This window comes from Panthera pardus, unplaced genomic scaffold (genome assembly GCF_024362965.1).
Source record: "Panthera pardus isolate Hobbes unplaced genomic scaffold, ASM2436296v1 HiC_scaffold_8, whole genome shotgun sequence".
NCBI lineage: Eukaryota > Metazoa > Chordata > Mammalia > Carnivora > Felidae > Panthera > Panthera pardus.
Window position 1 is genome coordinate 144,204,160 of NW_026527013.1, and position 15,958 is coordinate 144,220,117.

At 42.6% G+C, this 15,958-nt stretch overlaps 1 protein-coding gene across 2 annotated transcripts in view; it reads right to left on the bottom strand.

The window, feature by feature from the left end:
- Window positions 1-609: 609 nt before the first annotated feature.
- The window catches only part of RBM28 (RNA binding motif protein 28), a 30,776-nt gene continuing 15,427 nt past the window's right edge, over window positions 610-15,958 (bottom strand). For both annotated transcript variants that reach the window (XM_053897897.1, XM_053897898.1), the window contains exons 11-19: window positions 15,268-15,341; window positions 14,198-14,333; window positions 13,105-13,169; window positions 10,915-11,073; window positions 8,619-8,768; window positions 8,232-8,306; window positions 5,428-5,684; window positions 4,703-4,802; window positions 610-2,346 (exon numbers count right to left, since the gene is read on the bottom strand). In XM_053897897.1, the coding sequence (XP_053753872.1) occupies window positions 2,212-2,346; window positions 4,703-4,802; window positions 5,428-5,684; window positions 8,232-8,306; window positions 8,619-8,768; window positions 10,915-11,073; window positions 13,105-13,169; window positions 14,198-14,333; window positions 15,268-15,341 (1,151 nt within the window). In that variant the 3' untranslated portion in view covers window positions 610-2,211. The remainder of the gene's footprint in view (window positions 2,347-4,702; window positions 4,803-5,427; window positions 5,685-8,231; window positions 8,307-8,618; window positions 8,769-10,914; window positions 11,074-13,104; window positions 13,170-14,197; window positions 14,334-15,267; window positions 15,342-15,958) is intronic.

A 15,958-nucleotide genomic window follows, 5' to 3' on the forward strand; every position in this document is an offset into this window, starting at 1 on the left:
AGAACTGAGGGCACTGCATGTTACAGGAAGGAGTTAACATTTCAGCCAAAGTGAGATGAGAAACCACTGAAGGGTTTTAAGCAGGAGCTACACCATCCCAACCCTGGGGCAGCCTTATTGAGGACCACGTGTATGAAGGACACTAAACAGAGAATGAAGAGGTTTTCTCTAGAAAGGGGCCTCAGGGACCAGGGTGAGACATGAAGCACATCTTCAGGTCATCCTGGGGCCAAACATTAATGGGCTGGCCAATCCTTACCCCCTCCTCTAGCCCAATCCCCTGGAACTGGAATCCCCTGGCAATATCATGGACTTACTCCACTCGGACTGTTCCAGACATGGAGCAGCCACACTGAAGTTCTTCTAAAATCTGATTCCTTGTGACTTTTACTCATCTGCTTCCACGTATCCTTCTGGGCTCTACTAAAAGCTAATAAGACCCCAAGAATTCCCTTCTCAGGCACGTCAGTACGAGTTTCCTTGAGTTACTCATGTGACTTTTTAAACTTTTTATTATGGAAAATTTCAAATGTCCACAAAATCAGAGCTAATAGATAATCTCCATTTACCTACAACCAGCTTCAACAATAATCAACTCGTGACTCACTGTTTTCCGTCTGACATTTTTATTTCCTTCGCCAACTTGGTCATCACTTTTGTCTTACACATGTGCTCTGGCCAACCCAGAGTCCTAGCAGCTGACTCACCAGAGACATCCCATTTCCACTACAACAGCCAAACAGTCCGATTACACGTGTGGCAGCCACACTGTTGCTTCATCACGTGAATTCGGTGGACCCAACTTTCCCACCAGAACTTATGCAGTAGGGTTTTTGAATCCAAGTGAAGGAATTTATGTTTGTTCCCAGTGATTTTCACCTTATCAGGTTTAGCCCATTCCTCAGGCTATCATGATCTTTTTGGATCTACACTGGTATTTATTCACCATCCCTCCCAGCTTTTGCGATACCTCTAAAATTTTGGAAGTAACCAATCATCTCTATCCTGAGTTTAAAAGAGGAGTATGGGGGCACCTACCTGGGTGGCTCACTCGGTTGAGTGTCCAACTTCGGCTCCGGTCATGATCTCGCGGTTCTGGAGTTCAAGCCCCAGATTGGGCTCACTACTCTCAGTGCAGACCCCACTTCGGATCCTCTGTCTCCCTCTCTCTGCCCCTCCCCAAACTGTTCTCTCTCTCTCTCTCTCTCTCTCTCTCTCTCTCTCTCTCTCTCTCGCAAAAATAAAGAAAACATTTAAAAAAAGGAATATGAATTACAATGAATGAGTTAGAAAAAGAGTAGAGCCAAAAAGGATAAGAGAAAAACTTTACATTCCTTACGCTATAGATAAGAAACCTAAGGCTCAGAGAGTCTGTGTTTGGTTCAAGGCCACCCATTAGGTTAAGGGCAGGACAGGCTCGACCCTAGGCCTCATGCTCAGAGCTCCTTCCATCAGACCTTACCTCTGTAAGTCCTAAGGAGGAAAGAAAATGTGGGTTATCACCAGCTAGGCTAGTGTCTGTGGGGCACTGCAGACTGATTTCTACTCAACTACTAATAATAACCCACTCATCTGGCAAACAATGATCAGATGTTGCTCTCTGCCAGGACTCACTGCCCTCAGTGACTTTCCCAGTCACTGGGAGAAAGTGGGGGAGAGAGAGAGCAATCTCTCAGAGATTAGGCTGGAAATCATTTTTCTCCATTCTTACTTAATGCCTGCAGTATGTGGAACTATGTAACTGAATGAGAGGAAAGTCAAAAACGTTCATTAATAATAAAGGATTCACATCTACTAGAAATGATCATTTGTTATTAAAAAAAAGCCACAAAAGATCTCATTTAAAGAAGACCCTTAACAAAATAGACATCTTAAAAATTCACCCCTCAAGAATGCTCTTTACAATTTTTTCCATTTGAGAAACAAAGGATTGAGTAACAGTTATAGACACAATTCACACAGTAACCTGGATAATACACAAGAAGCATCCAAATGTTTTTCTGAGCTTTCTCTTTGTGGGTCACTAATCACCCACCGGGGAGGGCCCAAAGTTCAAACATGTAGAGCCCAGGGGGCCTCTCACCAAAGTGGTGGTGAACTGGGTAGGAAAGGGAGTATCCTATCAGAGGATAACATGAGGGCGTGGAGGGAGATCTGGGAGCTTTACCAAGAAGTGCACAATCCAGCTTCTTATCCAGTCTGCTACCATCATCAACTATCAAACCATTTGCTCCTCTTCGCAAGAGGTACTCCTTTAGAAGGTCCCAATAATTTCTGCTTATACTGTTCGACCAGCTGATTGAAGCGGATTTCAGTCTTATTTCCCTTAGCTTTTCTCCTAGGTGTCTATAAATGAAATAGGGAAAAACAAGATTATGAATTTCAAGCACTGAATATCACCTTACCCTTACCACCACCCAAGAGAGAAAATAAGAAATCCTGTTCACCACAAGAGGTGAACTTCCAGAGAGTGACCCTTAGAAAATGCAAAATGAATTGTCCACTGGCAAGAAACCAGACCAGGAATGCCTAAGAGAAGGGCCCCTCTAAAACACTGCAGGTGCTCCTGAGCTCTAGCCCTTAGATGCTCACGTGAGTCTTCTTGCAAAAGAGTCAGCCCAGAGTCTAGACCTTCTCGCTGGCCCTTTCCCTTAACAAAAATACTGCTTATGGGATTTCAGAGACAGAGCTCCATAAGATAGTACAACATGGATCAGAATTCCCAGAGACAGATTCCTTGAGGAGGAGGAGAAGCTAATGCTTCCTTTGCCCTTGAAACTTAACAGAAAGGGACTAGGGAAGGAGAAAAGAATGCTTGACCTCAGATGTTCAAGAATGTAGAACAACCATTTTCTACTAAAAGAAACTAGGGCTGCTTGGGAAAATGGCTAATGCCAGGGCCAGGGGAAAAATTATGTAAGATGAGCTGCAACATCGGGTTGTACCAGAAAGCAAGGACACTACCACAGACAGGCTCATATCAGAAAGCATCGAGAGCCACCCTGAAGGGCCTTCTGCTGGCCTAAGATGGGACAGGAATAATAACTATATTTGACTGAAACATATCAAGTATACAAAAACTTACGAATCTATGATACTAAAAAAATCTCACTGGTAGGGCACCAAATCACTACTCTGAAAACGGACAAAGAGAAATGAAATCAAGCATTTATCCTGCCTTTCCAACACAAATGGTATTGCATGGTAACCAAATAGTTGACAAGGGAAAATTCTTTTCTCTAAAGTTCTACTAAAACAATGTAGAAGAACTGAGGAAAAACAAAAACAAAAACAAACCCCTAAAAACCCACCATCTGGAACCCATATTGAAATCACAGATCTAGATAGCAATCGTCAGTATGTGCTAAAACCATCAGGTGAGAAGCTGATGGGAACTTTACAAACAGAAGACAGGCAGACAACCCCTAAGCTTACAGATCTACTGATCAACCCCTGAGCATCACTAAACGTGGGGCAACCAGACATTATGTGCCTTAGGGTGTCAACGCACCAGAAAGCACCCAGCACTACCCATGAAATACTCTTGCCAAGAAAAGTGAACTTTAGGGGCACCTGGCTGGCTCAGTTGGTGGAGCGTATGACTCTTGATCTTGGGGTTGTGCCTTCCAGCCCCATGTGGGGTGTAGAGATTACTTAAAAATAAATAAAATCTTTCAAAAAAAAAAAAGAAAATGGAACTTGACTCTAATCAAGCCGGGACATCTAGCTACCAGTTTACAGGCACTACATGGTTATCACAGGAACAAGTTAAATGATACCACAAGGAAGCAAGCAGCTAAAGTTAAAACGTAATACATTCTAAAGGGCAAATGATTCAGTTTCTCCAAGGAATTATCAGCATGGAAAAAAGGGAGGTGATAAGGAAGAGTATTATAGGGGGAAAAAAAGATTTAAGAGATATAAAAACCAAATGTAACGTGTGGACTCTTTCTGGACCTTGATTTGTACTAGCCAACTATAAAAGAACACTTATGAGGCAACTGGGGGCATTTTAATATGGGCTGCATATTAAATGATATTAAGGGCTTCCTATCAATTTCATTAAATATGAGAATGGCATAATATATTTTTAAGGCCTGGTAAGTTGGAGATGCATTCTGAGGTATTTTTCTGAGCAATATACCTCATTTTCTTATAAGGCATATTTACATGCAAAGCAGTTTGCTTTAATATGTTGTGGGCAGGGGACAGTATGTATGAGGAATAAGTAAAATAAGATAATTGTTGAAATAGAGTAACTGATACACTTGATCTTCTCCACTTTTTTATTTATAATATTTATTTATTTTTTATTTATTTATTTTTCAACATTTTTAAGTGCTCTCTATACCCAATGTGGGGCTCGAACTCACAACCCTGAGATCGAGTCAGCCAGGTGCCCCTATTTTTTAACTTAATCTATTTTTTTTTTTTTAAAGTAATCTCTATACCCAACATGGGGCTCAAACTCGTGACCCCAAGGTCAAGAGTTGCATGCTCTTCTGAGTTAGCCAGGTGTCCCAGGTTCTCTCCACTTTGAAAACTATATATTTACCTCAACATCCTCTATAAAGCTGTAGTCCTGCATGTAGATGCAATCCAGAAGCCCTTTCTTTTTGCTTAACTAATCAGGGCACAAAAGTGGCTGCCAGCCCCGGGCAGAGCTATGCTATACCAAAGCCCCGTGCCCTACAGAACTCACCTGCTTGGAAGGTAATTTCTGCTTCTCTTGCTTCTGCTGGTTTATCTGGGGCTTTGGCTTTTTGGGAGGGAGAGACTTCACTTTGCCTTTGTCCCGGAGCCTGAAATAAGAGGTCAAGTAAGTGTCACTCTGAGTTCTTCCTCTAACTGGCACCTCTGAGGCTGTCTAAGCCAGAAGATAAAATTCCTTTTCTAACACTGGCTCTAAGTCCATGACAAGTCATTCTAAAAAAGAATACTGTAACAGAATATCCTAAGGCTCAACATTTGTATATGTTCTTGTTTCAGCTTAAAACCTCACAGGGTCCTCAAAAACCTTCACTTATTTAACAAATACTTTGTAAAGACTGACTTTTGTGGATAGCACTAATCTGTTGCCTCAAATAGGATCTGCAAGATAACCTTGAGTAGGTGGGCCTCAGCCAACAGAGACAGCCCTGCGGATGGGAGGAGGCTCTTCAGGAGAGGGAAAAAGGCACAAAGGCCTGCCCTAGAAGGCTGCCCCGAGGTCCCCTCTGCTAGTGCTTCTTCCAGCCTCCCGGTGGCCCAAGAGCACATCTCCGCTAGTGTAGAGATGCCTGCACATGAACCCCTCGTGGGGGAATGACACGGTACTAAACATCCCTTTCATCCAAACAAAAGCTACAATAGGAAAGCATTAAGTGAGAACAAACCCTTTTAGAAGCCACCCACTGCTCTATGCCACAGTCCTGCCTGTGGCCTCACCTGATTTTGGGGCCTCGGTGTGAGGGGAGCACCAGGACCTTCCTTCTCTTCTTTCCATCAGGCAGCTCCACCTGCTCCACTTCAGCCTTGGTCTGGAACCCCGTCCACGAGGTAGAATGCACCTTTCCCTTCTGCTCCAGGGCGGCCTTGCTTTGTTCCTGTGTGTGGTTTTGAGCTGCTTTCCGCTGCCGGTCTTTTCCAAGCACTGGCTGTTCCTGCTGGGGCTCACCAGTTGCAGGCTTGGATTTCACTTTTTGCTGCATAAAACAAGAGATTGCCATCCGGTTTCTGGATGAGGCTTATTTGCCGGAAACACTCAGCAGAAAAGGAGCTTTATGTGAGCGTAGTGAAAGCAGGGGACTTCTTCCCCTGAATAGTTACAAATTATAGGAAAGTGAATACATAGTAACAGATGGTTACCAGTTTGGGGGACATGAAACCACTACTTCCCAGCCCATATGCAGAGACAGGGGAGAGTACATGTATGTCCACGACTCAAAAGCCAGTAGGAACATGCCAGTAGCATGGGACAATTACCAAAGGTGTAACACATGTGTGAGAGGAATCCCAGAGGGAGAAGAAATATTTGAAGTAACCGGGTTGAAAGTTTTCCAAACTTAGTGACAGATACTAAACCACAGATCCAGGAAGCTCAGCCAAATATATACCAGTAACTCTACACCCAGCCACATCATACAAAACTGCAGAAAATTAAAGACCAAGTGAAAATCTGGAAAGTAGCTGGGGGGAGGGGGAGGGTAGAGAATACCTTACCTACAGAGGATTACACTGAACTCTTCAGAAACCATGTAAGAAAGAAGAGAACACAGAAATATTTAAAGTTTGGGGCGGGGGGAGTCACCAACTTAGAATTCTGTATCTAGTATAATTATCATTCAAAAGTGAAGGAGAAATAAAGATTTTCTCAAAAAAATAAATAAAAACCACACACACACACACACACACACACACACACACACACACACACCAAAAAACTAAAGGAAGGAATCTGTCACCAGGGGACCTATCTTGCATGAAAGGCTAAGTGAATTTCTTCAAAGGAGGAAGACGACCTAGGTCAGAAACTCAAATCTACATAACGAAAGGAAGAACACTAGAGAAGGAATAAATGAAGTGAAGATGCGGAAAAGATGCTATGAGAAGGAAGGCATAAGGTGTGTTACAGATTTATGTTGCACTGTAGTAGAAGAAGAAAAAGCAGATTCACATGAAATTAGTGTAATAATTGACACAACAAAGATCTGCTATGAGCCTGTACTGTGCCAGTGTCAGTTTCTAAGGTAAGGGTCCAGAGGGAAAGAACAGTGTTTCCCTTTCAGTACTTTCAGCCTAGTGGAGACAAGAGACACACAAACAAAGCAAAGTGAAAAACTAAAGATCTTAGGGAAATTCACGAAAGTACAAGTAAGGAGGTCTTACCTCTTCTGAGAGAGGTAGAAAAATGCTAGAGGAAGCACATTTGATCTGCACATGAAAACTATGTAGAAGTATCCTTGAGCCAAGGGAAAGGGGCAATTTTACACAGAAAGAGAGTATGTACACAAGTTTAGGCAACAAAAGACCCATCTGAGTAGTTTTCTAAGTCACTAGCTTCAGAATCACTCCACAGCAACAGCTTACAGCAGTAAATAAGTCTATATCTAGAACAACAAAGCTGCCTTGAACAAGAACCAGATCCCAGGTTTTCCGACCCAAGACCACTGTCCACCGAAACTGCTCTTCTATTGGTCAGTCCACCGTACACACCACAAAGAGTACAAATATTTGGTATATAAGCAAGTTAAGATACGCCATCAATGGAGGCCGTAGGAGTTATGGTATCAAGAATAACCTGGCCTCCTACGCCCTGGGGCAAGATGGGTAAGAAAATGAGTGCTGACTGTGTGCTGACCATGCACTGTTACCACTTAATCCCTGGCAATCATGCGAGGTAGATGCTGTTGATCCTATTTTACAAACGAAACTGAAGCTGAGAAAGGTACTAACTTGCTAAGGAACTCAGAGGAAGAGCCTGAGCCCGACCATGACCGTAAGTATTCCTGTGCTTGTTCTTTCCTTGACACCACACTGGCTTAAAAACAACACTAAAACACTATCAGGCATCACACTTCTGGAGCCATCTAAGAATTCTGGAAGAGATAGATGAAATCTACAGCAATGTAAAACTTTCATCTGGGCCACTACCTCTGACATGTACCATCACCAAACACTGTACTGGCATTGCTCATCGCTAATAATATCAGCCTGATTCTCCTCTCTCCTTCCTTTCCCTCCTGTGGAACTATCACAGGATAGGCTAGCAGAGGAGAAGATGGCCTGAGAGTTCTAGGGAACTAAGAGTAAAGGGTAACAAAGAACCGAATCAGGTAGAGAGACCTATTTCAAGGGTGCAGAACCACAAACCGAACAAAACAGGAGTTTAAATATATTGTTTTAACTGAAATAGTTTTTTTTTAAGCTTATTTATTTATTTTGAAAGACAGAAAGTGTGCACGCGAGTAGGGGAGGCGCAGAGAGAGAGAGGAAGAGAGAATCCCAAGAGAGAATCTGCACTGTTGGTGCAGAGCCTGATGCAGGGCTTGAACTCACAAACCGTGAGATCATGACCTGAGCTGAAATCAAGAGTTGGACGGACACTTAACCAACTGAGCCAAGGTGTCCCTGAAACAAATTGTTTTAACTGAGCTGTACACTTAAAAATAGTAAATTTTATGTTATGTGTATCTGACCACAATTAAAAACAAACAAACAAACAAAAACAGAAAAACATTTCAATGCTGTACCAGGCTGCGCTGAATCCTCAGTTCCTTTATTTTAAGTTTCCTTCGATCTTCCAAAGAGAACTCCACTATCGGTCTCTGTGTCAAAAGGAAAATGTCATTCAATAGATTTCTTAATTTCTGAGTGCAATGATCTAAGCTGTCCTCCACTACTCCCCTCTCTCCTGCTCACTTACTCTACTTAAAGGTAGGGGGCCAGTTCTGCAAGCAGGCTGTCCAATTTAGATTTCAATTCCTTCTAATCATCAGCTGAATCACTGCTATTCCCTCCACCGACTGGCTACTCTTCCCCACCACACACAAGTCAGAGGACACTGGACATAAAGGAGAGAAATGGTTTTCTGCAAATGGCCCTCAGAGGATCAGGTCTCCCCACAGGAAAAGGCTCACCTTCAGAGGCCCAAAGATCTCGGGATTGTTGTTGATGTGGCGAAGGGCTGTCAGGGCATGCTCGTGCTCCTGGAACTCTGCAAAGGCGTAGCCCAGGGACTGGCCCTTAACCTTTCCATGCGCTCCTTTGAGATCTCGCATCACCCTACACTAAGAGTACAGCAAGAAAACAAAAATCCTTGATTACAGGATAAGGACATGAACAGATTCACTAAGTAATCAGGTTACTGGAACAGAATCCTGATCTATATCACCATCACAACAGTCATACTGGAAAATATACTTACCAGTGTCTGTCTTAATAGAATACACCTACTAGAAAGCACAAAACCAATTAAATAGATACCTTCTGGCTTTCTAAGAGTTTACAGAGACCAACAAAAACCTATATATAAGCACATAAATAAAACAAACTTCCTCCCCCCAAAATTATGACAGCTAACTGCTAATAATATAAGTTGAGAGGTTTATAGAACTTTAAACTATACAAGTTATCACTGAGGATGAAGCACCATCCATAGATCTCATCACTGAAGAAACCACTGAAAAAGGAAATTACTGAAGAAGGGAAAGAAGGCCTGACGGCTTTAGTTAAGAAATACATTCAGGTGTGGGGAAGAACCTGCCTAACATATAACCTAGAAAAACAGGAAGAAGCTTCAGCTGGCTTTGCTCAGAGCTCAGACTGTCTCTGGTGTGATGTTTCCCTAAATCCTTTACTTCAATGTAACAAGCATCCTGGGGCATTGAAGATACCATATCATAGCAGTCTATCTTAGGATACTGTTTATATGCTATTACTCCTAGAAGCTGTAGTTACCACATAATGGAGAAATGTAGGTATTAAGGACATGTGGATGCTGCATTTGGTATACTTCTGGTACTTCTCTGTCCCTAGAGCTGTGCCATGTACTGTAGAGAAACCAAGAAAAGCATAAAATGAGGTTCCTGTCCTCAAGAAGCTTATAATCTTGCTGACATACTATACCTTCATGAGGTGAGCATATGAAAGAATTAAAGAGAAAATTCAATACAGTGCAAACACTGTAAACTCCTAAATTTTCCTAACTGATGATGTACAGGCACTTACTAAGCATTGTGGATGCTGATATGAGAAATTTCACAAGTGACCCCTACACCAGTAACACTTTGAACAGTTTTACTAAGAGCAGTGTCAGATATGTGCTGATATGTTCACATTCTCTCATGTAATTCCCCAAATACCAATGCCATACATTTTAAGAGATTTTCCAAGATTAGGAAAACAGCTTATAGTCACCAATCAGAGCAAAGCAGATTTACAATACTGGCTACGTTACTTATTCAATAGGTACTGATGAGAGATGACTATGTTCCAGGTACTCTGCCAAGGACTAGGAACAGTGGGATACCTACTCTCCAAGAGCTCAGGGTGGTCGGGAGAAATGACTGGCAGACAATTACAGGACAGTGTAATAGTAAGTGCTATGACAAAGGTTTACAGAGGGTGCTGTGTGGGCAGGGGAACAGTGTCTGCACTCACTGTGTAATCAAGTCTTGGTCTGAATCCAGTGTTTGTCTAATACAACTGTTGAAGACCCGTGTGGCTCTCTGTGCTTACCACATACCACTGAGGACTCTTTTTATACAGTACCGGCCTAAATGGCAGTAAAATGTTCTTCTAAAGACCAAACTACACAGATTATTTTCTCTGCAAAAAAATTAACATTACAGCACCTGCTATGATGCTGAGCACATAGCAAGCATGCAAATTAATTCATGAGGCAGACACTTCCTCGCATTCTGCTGCAACTTGGACAGTGTGTGTGAAAGGCCGTTCTTTTTTTTTTAAGACTGTCATTTAAAGTTTTTCTTTATTTTGAGAGAGAGAGAGAGAGAGAGAGAGAGAGGGAAGGGGCATGAGGGAAGGGCATGAGAGGGAAGGGAATGAGGCAGAGAGAGAGAGAGGGAGAGAAAGAGGGAGAAGGTACATGGGGGTGGGGCGGGGGGCGAGAATCCCAACCAGGCTCTGCGCTGTCAGCACAGAACCTGACTCAGGGCTCAATCCCATGAACTGTGAGATCATGACCTGAGCCAAAATCAAGAGTCAGATGCTTAACCAACCGAGCCACCCAGGTGCCTCTGAAAGGCAGTTCTAAGAAGAGAAAATAAACAAGCAAACGTGAAAACTACCTTAACTGTTGACAACGTGTCCAAAAAAACCGCTGTCAATCTGCTAGCACCACAGTCTGAAATAAATGCTCAAAACGACCCATGATGAGTACTGAAGTTGTGGGTGGGCAGGGCCAACTCTCACCTCCTTGAGGCGCACCCCTTTTTCCCCTCGTGTGGCATTCAGCAGCAGCTTTCTGAGCTCTTTGTCATCCACAGCCTTTGGGAGGTTGTGCAGGCAGAGTCTGGTCTGGGAGACAAAGATATTCTGGTCCTTGAGTTTCTGATGTTTCAGCAGCTCAAACTGAAAGAACAATAAACTGTTAACAATACAATCTACCTTTTAAAAATGCAGGTTCCTAATTCTCCAAAAGGAACAAACTGTGACCTCCCCCCCCCTCCAAATCCAATAACCACGCATATAGAAAAAAGAAATCGCCCACCCGCAGCCTTATGATGTGTAGCCTAGGGAAAGACAGGTTCAAAGAGGCCAGATGGTGGGTATGTGGTAAGATCATGGGCTCTGGATTCAGACTAAATTAGAAATCCATCCTAACTGGAGAAGTTACATGAAATTTTTTAAGCCTCAGTTTTTCCCCCTACAAAGTGGAACTGTAGATGAAAATACCAATCTCTCAGCACTGATGTGAGGCTGAAATGAAGTAATACACAAAAAATCCCAAACTCAAAAGCTGGCCTAAAGCAAATAATACATAATCCTGTGGTTAACGTCTATGCCCAGTCCTTATCTGTCCACCAACTCAAACTAATTTTCTAGTTTTTCCAAAAGGATGTGGAATTTATTTACAGAATACTTGCTAGAATGTTGTCTCGACTCTGCCACCTTGAGGCAGAAGACTGTCTATGATCACAGAGATGAGTTCTGCTTCTAGAGCACTGGCCTCAAGGATGTTGCACCAGTCCCAGGGGTCCACTCTCCAAAGTGAGAGGATAACATTCTTTTCCTGCTTTGTTTTTAAAATTAGGTTAGTAGATGGGGGCGCCTGGTTGACTCAGTCGGTTAAGCGTCCAACTTGGGCTCAGGTCATAATCTCACTGTTTGTAGGTTTGAGCCCCGTATCAGGCTCTGTGCTGACAGCTCAGAGCCTGGAGCCTGCTTCAGATTCTGTGTCTCCCTCTCTCTCTGCCCCTCCCTAGCTCCTGATCTCTTTCTTTTTCTCTCTGTCAAAAATAAATAACATTAAAATTTTGTTTTTAATTAGATTAGTAGAAAAAAAGTTTTAAATTAAATTTTTTCTTTAATCAAGTCTCATTTCTGCTGTTCCTTATTTGGTAAAGGTCCTAACAAATTACAAAATGATCAGATTCTCTGAAAATGAATATTAAAGGGTTATTCGAAGTGGCTCTCATGCCTACGTTCAACTGTCTTAAAAGAAACTGTGAATTATGATGCATATAATGCAGTGAGTTTTTTGCTAGAAAAATTCATTCTAAGGGAAAATTAAATGTGTCACTATCACATTGTGATAGGCAATGTGATAAAGGGCATATAATGCCTCCCAAACACCATGGTTTCCAGATGTTCACTACTAAAAAAGTTGTGAACGTGAGTCTAGAAACTGTACACCGAAAAAACACACTGCCTCTTGGTGTCATTATATTCTCATCTCTGTTCTCCATCTCTGTACCTTCAGGCTCCAAAGCTAATTGTCTTTTTTTTTTTTAACATTTATTTATTTTTGAGACAGCAGATACAGTGTGATTGGGGGAGGGGCAGAGAGAGGGAGACACAGAATCCGAAGCCGGCTCCAGGCTCTGAGCTGTCAGCACAGAGCCCGACACAGGGCTCGAACTCACAGGGAGATCATGACCTGAGCTGAAGTCAAGAGTTGGCCACCTAACCAATGAGGCACCAGGCACCCCCTAATATGATTTTTCTAATCTGAACATAACCTCCTACCAAAAAAGGACATCTTAACTCTTCCAAGAACCCCATCTACCTCTTTCCCTACTAACTCCAGCCTATTCTCATCTTCCTTTCTTACGTCATTCTGTATTTACACTGACACCTAATTATACACAGCCTTGGCCTCCATGCTGTAGAAAGCACACTATATGGCCAACACTTACTGCTGGGCATCGGGAAATTACACAATAAGACCCGGTCCTTATAATGGCATACAATGCTCATGTATTATGTTCAGTGTTGGCTTCTTTGCTGTTTCATCTGTATGTTTTCCTCTAACAAGAGCATAAGCAGGGTCTGTGACTGATGCTTAGCTCTCTGATAAGCACCTCCAGCATTCAACAGTTATTATTTACTGATTTGTACGAAGTCATGCAGATCCCGTAGGCTGGCGCCTAATCTACCCACCCGTTCTCTTTTGGCCATATCAGCGGCGCTCACACCCTCAGCAGCCTTAGTCCCAGCACGAATCACTGCAGAAAGAGGGAAAAAGGCCAAGACATCAGCAAGGGAATTTTCACTGAGCAACAAGAGGAATGTGATTTGAATGATGCAAGCTCTTTGTACAGGCCCAGAGGACTATGCTGGCCAGGACATAGTGGCATTTGGGTAGGTCCAGAAATAGGCTACAGGGCTAAGTTCTCAGCTCTGAGCTGCTCTCAAGGACTAAAAACTGAACATTTTGTGAATTTGTTCCTTTTCTCCTTCCCTCCCCTCAAAAACTTCATGTGCATGCCCGAAGTCTAATGGAAAGGCCTAGAGGAAGGCCTGAAAGGAAGTACATTTTAGATATTTGGAATACAAAACCGCTCTACTTGTAACCTGCCCTTGGAATTTTACTGTCCCTCATGTACTAAGTACTGTACTTAGTCCTGCCAGTAGAAAGCAGTGAGTTAAGCCATCCTGAAAACAGCAATATGGCCATAAGAGGCCTAGAACTGAAGGCTAACAGCCTTACATCACCAGTCCAGGCTGTGCAGCTGTGCAGCAGGTGGGCTGACAAATACTGCATGACCTAGAGGAAGGGATTTTTTTTTTTAATTGAAGCTAATTTCTGATTATCTTTCTGACATTAAAGGAAAGGTACTGAACACACAATTTATATTCATAATCCAAAAAAGCAATAATTTTAGTGATAATTTTCAACTCCTTCAGGAAAATTATCAGAACTCATGACAAGAAGCAAAGGCAATTTGAATTTTTCCTCCCTCTTTGCCCTGCTAATCCTCTGATCTAAAGGTCTAAAAGCTAGCAGGCAGACAAGAGATGGGCGAAGTCTTCCTAACAGAAAGCTACATCTGCTAAAGTGGAATAATATAATGCTGTTATATTATAAGCTATAGTGTTATATTATAAGCTAAAGTGGAATAATATAATGCTGGTAAGGAGGACATGTGGGTTTTCAATTTGAAACATGCCCCCAAACATCCTACTGCTGCTCACTGCCACTGCACAGGGCCAGCTACTCAAGCCTGGTTCACAGCTCCCTCCCACTACTCACAGCCTTCTCTGGCCAGGTAAAGGTTCCGGGTTCCAGTTGGCTTCTTCACCTTCTTTGTCTGGAGCTTTGCAGCCTCGTCACGCGTCACGGCCAAGTCGATTCTGAGCAGTCGGCCATCCAGTTTAAGCCCACCGCCCTGTAACAGACCGCAACTCTCTCTCTCAAAAGTCATAATGGGTAGAAATTAAGCACCTAACAAGGAATGCCAAGGAAAGGGAAAACAGCAAACCCCAATTATGCTGTGGAACCCAACCCCTAGGATGTTTTAGCCCAGGCGGGTGCAGGTGGACCACTGAGTCTAATACTTAGTATAGCTGTGCAAAAGGCCACGTGTAGGGGTGCCTGGCTGGCATGGTCGGTAGAGCATGCGACTCTTGATTGCAGGGCTGTGAGTTCAAGCCCCACGGTGGGTGTGGAGCCTACTTAATTTAAAAAAAAAAAAAAAAAAAAAAAAAAAAAGCCACGTGTACACTTAGGGCAGTTAGCAGTAATTTATTTTATAGGAGTTGATTAGTACCAAAGTAGGCCCGAATTAAAGAAAATGATCTTTAAATTCTAAAGAAAGCTAACAAAATGGTAGTGTTAACTCTACTTAAGAGAATTTAAGAGATAATGGCAATACAGGATAATTTATCTCAGAACAATTTATAGTTGGCTATAGAACACACAGAAAAATTCTCCATCACCCATACATTTTCTCTCATTTACTCCACTTCATAGATGACCTTAATCCCTTCTTGTCCCAACCTTTCATGTCATCAGCCTAGGATAGAGGCTGACGTACAGACAGTAATCAATAAACATTAGATACATTTTTAACCTGTTTCCTTACTTATAAAATAGGTATAATAATTTTACTTACGTTACATACCCCTATAGAAGTGATATAAGGATTAAATAAGGTAATACATATAAAGCTCAGTGTCTAACACACACTAAGTTCTCAGTAAGTGTTGGCCTTATCTTATTACATTATTGACAGTAATCATCAAGCTGTATGTGAACAGCAGACTCTGGCCTTTGGAGCCATTATCCCCTAAATTATGGAGTAAAAGAAATGTCCTCCTTACCTCAGTCTCTGGAGAAGCAGCTTCAAGGCATTTCTGCGCTGCTTCTTGAGTCATGAACTGGGCAAAGGCACAACCTGCACAGAGACAAAATTAAGTGACATGCCAAACTCCCCTGGCCCACCAGGGTGCCAAAGATAACACTACACGTGGCGGCAGCCTGAGACAAAGTGGGCAAGACTCCCATCTTGTTAGGGTGCTACGAACAGGCACCGTGTCGGGCACTGAAGGTTCAAAGGCAGACAAAATAGGACAGGTGCTTATCATGAAATTTTACTATTACTTCATCATCTTTTCCAATGCTTCTTAGAACTTCGGTCTCACCATCGCTCTCCTTGGTAAGAAAAAGCCACAAGATATGGTAGAGAAATTCCACTCGATTCAGCATCACTTACTGCTTGCCTTTTAGAGGAGTAAAAAATGAGGCAGGAACCACTTAACCTGAAATTAATTACATATCTCACTGTCATCAAAGCTACGTGGGAGACATCAGATATGGGCAGACTGACCTCTTGGAGTCAAAGTCCCTGGCCTCTATCGCATGAATACAGCAGTGAACCAGAAAGCCATAAGCTCAATTCCTGACTCATACTCTAGAATTTGCAAAGGCACACCTCTGACTGGTTAGATGCAGGGCCAATCAACCCATCCTAATTTCTGCTACTGATAAAAAGCAGTTTTTATAAGCAAAGAA